We start from the raw sequence: 9076 nt of genomic DNA, 5'->3' as shown, positions 1-9076 counted from the left end.
ATGGTTGTATGGAGGTAAATTATATCATTACTCTGTGGATCACTTCAGACATATTTAATACAATAGACACATAGGAGGAACAATCCATTCTTTATTTTTTGTGCAATGTTTTCATTGATATTCCAGCTGCAAATTTGAAGTACTATCAGCCACATAAATTTACCTTGAACAACACAATATGAGGTGTGTTTTCACTTACAGGGCTCTCCTTGAGACCCATGACAGTTTCTAGAATAGGAAGAAAACATGTAATAATTGTTGATGAGAACACTGATGGCTAGAACCTCATATCTTTTTCTAGGTCCTCTGATTTTATCACAACCTACTGAGTAAAAACACAAAATTATCTTGTCTTACTTCTGTCTTATTGATCTTATTAATTCACGGAGCTGGCTCCAATCCTAGTAACACCTCACTCTTAGGAGACTATATGCAGCAGCTTAACTTTGGGTGCTCCCAAGAAGGAACAAGAGAGGCATCGGGGAATGACACTCACTCATGTGTATGCTGTATTTCAAAAGATGCTACTGGTTGAATCTTTACCCCTCCCTTCTTCCCTTTAACAAATATTTGTTTTGGATTGATATAATGAGCTAGACCGGAGATATAGCAAGCAACACAAAAAAGATCCCCCGTAACAGAATGAATACACTTATACAACAAGCCAATGAATACATAAATGCAAATTTTTTGACAAATATGGAGACAAATTGATAGAAAAGAGTAACGTGTTAGAATGATGCAGTTTTAGAGTGGTCAGCAAAAGTCCCTCTGCTGAGGTGACATTTGAAACAAGACCCAGTGAAAGTGAGGAAGGAGACATGAACAAGAGGCAGATAGCACAGCAGGTACATGTCAAGAAGTAGAAGCACGTTTCCTGGTTTTGAGGGGCAAGAGGTGGCTGGCATGGCTGGAGTGGCGTTAGAGGCAGGGGCAGGAGTGTGGTGGGGGGAGTGATAGGACTGGAGTGCAGAAAGACAGCAGAGGGCAAGTTCATAAAGAGCCTTGTAGGATATGGTAAGAACTGTGACTTTTACTCTGAATGGATGGGGAGCTACTGAAGCATTCTAAACAAAGGAAAGGCATAATTTGATTTATACATTTTGGGGGTCATTAGGGCTGCTAACTATAAAATAGCCTAGGGGGCAAGTGAAAAGCTATCAAGTTGTTTGTCAAGGGGCTACTGCAATACTCAGGTGAGGTGATGGTGACTTGAACCAAGACAATTATGATAGAGATGGAGAGAAATGGTTTGATTTCAGATATATATTAAGTTGAATCATTTGAAATGGATGGTTTTATAGGTGAAAATGATCAAAAGTTGGCAATTTCATATGGGTGCTAACATTTGGAAGTAATTCCAAAAGTAACTTGTGATGTATTGCAACTACTGGGTGAGAAAAAGAAGCACATAAGAGTGATTTGCTAGGTTTTTGACCTAAACACAAGAGGAAGAATTCTTAACTGAGAAGGGGAGGACTATCAGAAGATGGGTTTCAGTGGGCAATCAGCAGGTTCTTTGTAACATGTATTAGACATTTAAGTAAAGATAACATGTAGGTTGCTGAACTCTATCAGACTTGTTTTCCAACTTTTGACATACAAGTGCCTTACCAGTAAGTCTAGAGAGGTTGCTACTCCTTGCACATTATGTCCACTCACCATAATGTCATCAATGTAATGGACCCATGTGATTTTTTTGTGGAAAGAAAAGGTAACCAGTATCTCTGTGAATTAAATTATAATATGGTGCTGAGAACTGATATACCACTGAGGTAGGGCAGTAAAGGTGTAATTGCAGGCCTAGGTAATTTAGATTAAACAGCTTCTTATGGCATTTATTAATAGGTATGAGAAAAAAAGCATTTTCCATATTAATAGCTGTATACCAGGTGCTATATGATGTTTATTTTTATCAAACAATAAAACCTCTTCTGGTATAGCAGCTGCAATTGGAGCTGTCAGCTGGTTAAGTTTATGATAATTCTTTGTCATTCTCCAAAATCCACTGTTTTCTGCACAAGCCAGATAAGTGAGTGGAATGAAAATGTACTGGAAATCATCTTCAAGTCCTTGACGATTGCACTAACCTCTACAATCCCTTCAGAAATGCAGTATGGCTTTTGGCTTACTATTTTTGTAGGCAGAGGTGGTTCTGGTGGCTTCCACTTGGTCTTCTTTCTTACCATAATAATCTCCCCTCCATGAGTCAAGGACATAATGTATGAATTATGCCCAATAGCTGATTATGTCTATTTCACTTATAAAATAGTTCCAGTTCTGGGAAAATAACCATAGAATTAGTTCAGGAACCCGCTGTGTGACAAACTTGAATAAAATTCTATTAATCGCTTTGCCTTCATAAATAATACTCTGGGGGACTACAGTGACATTTCAGGTTTCCTTGAATTAGTGTCAGTTCAGAGCCCATGTCCAGTAATCCCTGATTCTTTCCCTTTCCCTGGTAAAAGGCTGTGGGTATCTTTGGGCAAGGCTGGGAGGAAGATTAACAGGACAGATTTTTGACAGTGTAGCAGGGTCCTTCCTCATGAGGACCCAGCCTCCCCTCCATTCAAGAAGTTCTGGGTCTTTAGTAAACTGACTCAGTTCTCAATCAATCAATTGATTGATTGACCATGACTGTATTTTTATAATTCAAGTGAGACTTTCATTTAGTCGATTGTCTACCTGTTTTACCTCTAGGACACCATTATTCACTAGCCAGCATCACAAGTCTCTGCCAGTCAGACTATTCTGATTGCTGCTTGGATTCTATGGACCACATGGCAACCACACCCACCTTGCCTTCAGTCAGTAGTGCTGACACTTGGCCCCCGACACCCTGAAATCTAATTATCCCCATTGCATTTAGGTTGGCAGCAAATCTGACTCATCTTTTCTAGGATTCTGGACTCTTCTCACAAATTTATTTGTCACAGTATTTTATAAGGTGTGAACTCTTGACCTTCCTGGAGTAAAGGAACAGGTCTTACATGATAAATACCCTCTAACAGTCCAATTTCCCAAAGACTTTAGATGCTTTTACTCTACACCTGGGCAGTTTGGCATTTCACCTTAATTTTGTGTAGGCCACCTTTTGGTCTACCCTTCAGCCACCCAAATACCCAGCCTTCCTTCCTAACCCGCCTTTCTAACCCTCTCAGCAGCAACATTAAATTTGCCATTTCTGTTTAGTAGACCCGTATTGATAAAGTCAGCTTGATCCAACTTTATGTTCCTTGTACACTTACCCCATACTCTCAGTATCAATTCCCACACATATTTCCTCATTTCTGTCTGTATAAATCGAGAAAAGCATGTAGTTCTTTTGGAATGTAACACAACTCTTAGTGGATCACACTTTGTAACTCAACTCAAGGTATGCTGAGACTTTATTTTAGTTTAGGTATAAAAGGAAAGAGGGGACAGACGGAGGGTCTTAAAGAGAATCTTCAGTATTTTGCAATTATTTCAGGGAAGGCTATTATAGTGTTCTTAGGCAAGAGTTGACCTTACGTGTGGGTATGGCAGCTTCTACTGGCAAAGGAAACTCATCACAGTTTAGAGTGTGATGTCTCCAGCTTCATCAGGAGCTTCCATATGTCCCCATTTTCATGTTGAGGATAGCATTTTATTCCCATCAATGTTCTCATTTTAGCAGCAGAACTTTATGAGATTGGGAATTCAATTTGCATTATAATTTAGCCACTCTCAGGATGAGGTTCTGCATTTGGTTTTCAACAGTTTCATCTCTGCCATTACACAAAATCAGGGTTTATTTCAGGGCAGACATAAATAGCTTCAGGTTACTTATGAGAAGCTTGGGCTGAGAATTTAAACTCCAAGCTTGAACTTTCCTTTCCCCACTTTGTCCAGCACAATTAGGAGTAACCAACTGGTTTTACTATACTCACTCTCTTGAAAACAACACTCTGAGGTATCAAATACACCTTTCCTACAGTTACATGCACACACATATACACCTCCCCTCTTCCTGTATATATACATATGAAACTTCAATAAAAAATGTTTCCGCCCTGACTGGTGTAGCTCAGTGACTTGAGTGTGGGCCTGCGAACCAAACAACTGCAGTTCAATTCCCAGTCAGGGCACATGCCTGGGTTGCAGACCAATTCCCAACAGGGGACGCACGAGAGGCAACCATACATTGATATTTCTCTCCCTCTCTCCTTCCCTTCCCCTCTAAAGATAAATGAATAAAATATTTTTAAAATGTTTCCAATTCTTTTATTTATTTTTTATTGTGTAAAAGCCTTTATTTGAACTAATACACTACTATCAAATTATATCATTTTTCAGAGTTAGAGTAATATTATGATCTTGAAAGCTACAGCAAACAGCTTGACAAAGCAAGAGTACATAAGTCCTACATACATATTTTTATTGTTTATTGACCTTATTTCCTTGTCTTAGGTGTAAAATTAGAAAATCTGTTGTACACTTAGCAGACTTGGCCTACTGTATCCCACCTAAGTTCTGAGCTCCCTTTCTCTTTGGAAGTGTCATATGCAATAGCATTTTAAATCTAAAGAGAAAGTTTGATGATACAGGTTTTAAAACAAGTAAGCATATATCAAACCAAATGTTTTAAGACAAAATATGTCAACTGTTTACAGCTTGGGTGTGAGGAGAAAGATGCAAATTTAAGATATATTTTCTTCTACTATAATGTAAGTTTTTAATTACTTGAAGACCCCTTTTAAAAGTAGCAAAATCAGCAGTTTTATTTAATGTAATCAAAATATTCTTGAATGTACAAAAAAGGATTACGTAGAAAGAATACTGTAAAAAGATGCTGATTTTAAGAATAAAAGAATATGAAAAGCTTCTATTACATTCTACACAGCCTGTTACTTCCACAAATTTTCGCTACCAGAAAGATAAGCAAAGGATACTCATAACCAAATACCTTCTGACCACAGTTCTCAATTAAGAACTAGCATACTGGATGGAAAGTAAAATTATTGTCTAATTATATTTGTAGCCAATCATCTAAGCAAGTCCCAAGAGGTGGACATTATATGAGAGAAAAATAGACAGAGAGAAAAAATATATAGCAATTGGAAATATCATTGGCAGCAATCTAGAAGGAGAGTAAATGATTCGGCTATGAGCACATTTCAGGTGTACCTGATACATCCAACTATGACTATGGGAAACAATTGCTTTTTATGAAAACTCTTTCTCCTAGGGTTCTCATGAGGACTAGTCTTATTAATCAAAACTGAAAGTCCTTCAAATGACCAAATAGTTCCTTAAGCCATGACGAGCTCTTTGACTGGAAATAGATGACCTGCTAATCATGAGCAAGGCTGTTTTTATTCAAATTAGTTCCTTTACACTCTCTTCACTCCCCTACCCATCAAGCATGCTAACACAGTCATGACCATCTTAGGTTTTACTTCCACAATGTCTTCAGGGAGAGCGTACACCCTGGCTCCAATTCTTCTAGCCATTGACACTGCATACTTGACATTATTGTGCTTGTCATCTTCTGTTAGATTGCCGCTCTTAACAAGGTCATAATTTATGCAGCCTGGCTGGATGGCGTCAATTAAATCCACAACTGCCAAATTGGAGCTGATCGTCTTGTCCTTAAAACTCTGGAAGTTGATTTTCCAGCTTCACTCAGTGTTCTGTTCACCCAGCTTACAATGATGTCATCATTAGCTTTCTGACCATCTCCAAGATCTTCCAGAATATTGAGGGTATATCTTCTCATCAGCTGCCAGACTAAAGCTAAAGTCAGGGTCTGGTTTCCATCATTCAGGTCTTGCCCTTCAATGCCAACCAGGGAGAATTTGGCAGGATGCTTCCCTAATTCAACAGCATAGTTGCAGTTTTCTAGCTTTTTCATGTTGGCTCCAAGTTTTGGGTATGGAGGTTTATTAACTTTACTCCAGTCAACAGGAACTTTAATTCATTCGTACAGCTGTAAGATTACCAAGGCATCTTGCAGGTCAACATAGAGATGGTTTACATGTGGATTAACACCAAGAGAATTCATCCAGTTACTGAAGGTTCTTCCTTCATGAGTTTCTCCTTCTAATAGAGTCCAGTCAATATCCTGGTTCTCTGGCTTAATTAGTGCTGGATATTTATTAAACAGTTTAGCCACAAAGGCTAAGTTGAGTTTGGGGTTTCCACTGACAACATCAGTAGGAGTAACAAACTGTCTGCAACCTAACATGTCTGCTTGTTGAAGCATACTCTCAGCTCTCTTCAAATCATCTGTTTCATTGAAACCTGACATGTTAGTATCTATCCATGGCTCACCTTCCTTTTGTCCTTTTGGTGCAGTTTGATTGAGAAGATGGAAATAGTCTTTGGAATCCTTGATGTCAGCACTAAAGTTGTTGATTTTTTGCCAGCCCTAGTTTTCCAAATGAAAGTTTGCCCATCTAAGCAGAAGCTCTTCTGGAGACAATTTCATAAGCTCCTCCAAAGTCTCACCATCTTGAAGTAAAGCAGCCAAGGCTTCATTTCTGCTTAATTCAATGTCAGTGAACAAACTGAGCTTAATGATCTACCAAAGCAGTCCCAAAACCAGATGAGGTTTCCCGGCCCACAAATCCTCTGCACCAGTGTTCCCAACGTGACACCCAATGGCAGAAGTGGAGTTCAGTGCCAAGTTCAAGTTTTCCTGAATGATGAACAGTGTAAGTTTTTTCTTGTTGATTGCTCTTTCATCAATTGTATCAGGGACTGAAAGGTTGATCATTTTACAAAGCACAATTCCATCACCAACAGCCTTGAACAGGTCATCAGTATTTGGGTTCATTAGTATAACATGTCGACAGTCAGGATCATTTTCCAAAGCTTTGTTTATCCAGTTAACAAAAGCATATTTTTCTTCCTCTGAGTAAGAATACTGTGTTCCTTCACTGGAGAGCTCTGAAGTTCCTCCCAGAGCACAAATCCCTTCTTTCCTGTTGATTGCTTTGCAGAAGGTTTTAGCAATATCACTGCTTTTCACCTCTTGGAAAATGTAAACAAATTCGTCAAAACTTATCTTTCCATCTTTATTTCTGTCACCATCCAGCATGAGTTTCTGAATAATTTCTCTCACTTTATATCCTGGTAACGGCATATTAGCTTCCTTGAAAAGCTCATGAAGTTCATGGTCACAAATAAATCCATTGCTATTGAGATCAACTTTTGCAAAGGCCTCTTTGAGTTCATCATACTCATCTTTGGAAATCTGAGTGGTAGCCATCTCATCCATTTAAAGAAGATCTGTGATGTTAAGATGTTACAAAACATGACAACTTCTCTGTAGATAGTAAGTTAGGTAATAACACTTTTCAGAGTGGTCTCGGGATCTAAAGTCACAGACTACCTGATCTGACCCGAATACCTTCGACTGACACACTCAAACAACTTCTGCCTCTCAGAATTTTTGAGGCTGCAGTTCTCCAATTCTTTCATTTTTTAAGAACATAAGGAAACATCTCTTTTGTTTCCTTGAGCATTGTGTGAAAATGTTTTCTAAACTGAGGCAGCCATTATGTAACTAAAAGGGAAAGTGCCTTTACAGGTGGGAAGAACCCTGCTGCTCCATGCATCTTCGATTAATTAAATCCAACAACCATCAGATCCCTGATCACGAGGCTTCCTATCATATGAAATTAGAAATACATTGTGCAAGTGTTTTTGAGTTGAGGTTTCAGTTACTTGCATTATAGTATTTTAACTGATACACATATTATAGGGAATTGATGGGGAATATTTGAGTCGACGTGCCTCAGTGTAGGAGAACAACCTGTAGCATCATACATGTTCATATAACGCACTGTAAGGGAGCAAGTTTGTGGCAGTGCCAGAACTGGAATCCAGATAATCCTGACTGCAAGTTCATTGCTCTTTTCTTCACATTATGAAGAGCCTCAATATCTTTCACTGTTCAAATATCAAGTCTATTATCCATGTGGTTTCATTAAGTTTTTACCTAAAAAGTGACCTGAAATGATTTTTCTTTAAACATGTTTTTCTCTAATTAATAACTCGTGGTTTCTAGATACAACATATTTTTATTGTACCAAACAGGCTAATTCTTTTCCTCCATATACTGACATTGTATAAAATAAAAATTCTCTAAGTGAACTCATTGTTTTTTAGCTATCCATCTCACAGATGGGTTGTCCCAAACTACCATCAGTTTCTCATAGAACCCATCCATCTAGTTCTATGAAAGTTGCAAAGCATAATCCAAGTTGAATTGAAAGTAGTTCTTTGTCACAGCTTTCCAATCTGTCAAATGCTGAGGATGAAATATGATTGGGATATAGTGTGGCTTGTCAATTCCTCAATCAAGCCCATTAAAATCTGGAAAGGTAGATGATGTGAGCATTTTTGTGCACTGTATTTTACTATACACAAACATTGAAAAGTTTAAATGGTCATAAATATTCAGCATAGTTGTCATTTTTCAGAAATTTTAAGAAAAATTTTTGTCTGCTCTATTACATTTTTCCTTTTTGAATCTCACACAAAAAAGGAAATTGTAGAATGTTAGATACTAGTTGAATGTTAGAGATTACAAAATCCAAGCCCAAAGACACTTATGGTGGCATAACGAGTAAAGTGGAGGATGGTTATAGACACAGAAGAGGAGGAGGAGGAGGAAATGCAACTGAGAAGGTAGAAACTGAAGGGATGCAGCCACATTGCAAGTAGTGGCAGTGGACACCAGAGCTGGAAGAGTCAAGAAATGCCTTCCCCACCACAGCTTCTGAGGGGAGAATGGCCCTGACAGCAAGACAATGTTCTCCAGTGATAGTGTTTTCAGGCTTCCAGTTTCCAGAACTGTGAGGAGATAATTTTCTATTGTTTTAATCCAATAAACATGTGGTAATTTGTTATGATAGTCTTAGGAAATGAATATATAATACTTACTATTCTACCCAGTTGTGTGGCTCTCTCCAGCTGCTCTGGTGTAGTCATGGAAGTGATAGATGGTTGAGTTATGTTTGCAAGGAGGATGGAGGCAAAAGGGGAATGGAATCCTGGGTGTTTCCAAAGAAATGACCGTAATAGGGAAACATGGATTCTAAGT

At 38.4% G+C, this 9076-nt stretch overlaps 1 protein-coding gene across 1 annotated transcript; it reads right to left on the bottom strand.

Annotated features, from left to right (window-relative positions):
• Positions 1-5357: 5357 nt before the first annotated feature.
• Positions 5358-7277, bottom strand: LOC119039103 (plastin-3-like). Its single transcript, XM_037131762.2, is given in 2 exon segments — positions 5358-5629; positions 5632-7277. Coding segments are annotated over 2 exon segments (1887 nt in total). The 5' UTR covers positions 7247-7277.
• Positions 7278-9076: the final 1799 nt, after the last annotated feature.

Source organism: Artibeus jamaicensis, unplaced genomic scaffold (genome assembly GCF_021234435.1).
Source record: "Artibeus jamaicensis isolate MK-2021 breed Jamaican fruit bat unplaced genomic scaffold, CSHL_Jam_final scaffold_474, whole genome shotgun sequence".
Taxonomy (NCBI): Eukaryota; Metazoa; Chordata; class Mammalia; order Chiroptera; family Phyllostomidae; genus Artibeus; species Artibeus jamaicensis.
This window is presented reverse-complemented; position numbering and strand designations above follow the sequence as displayed.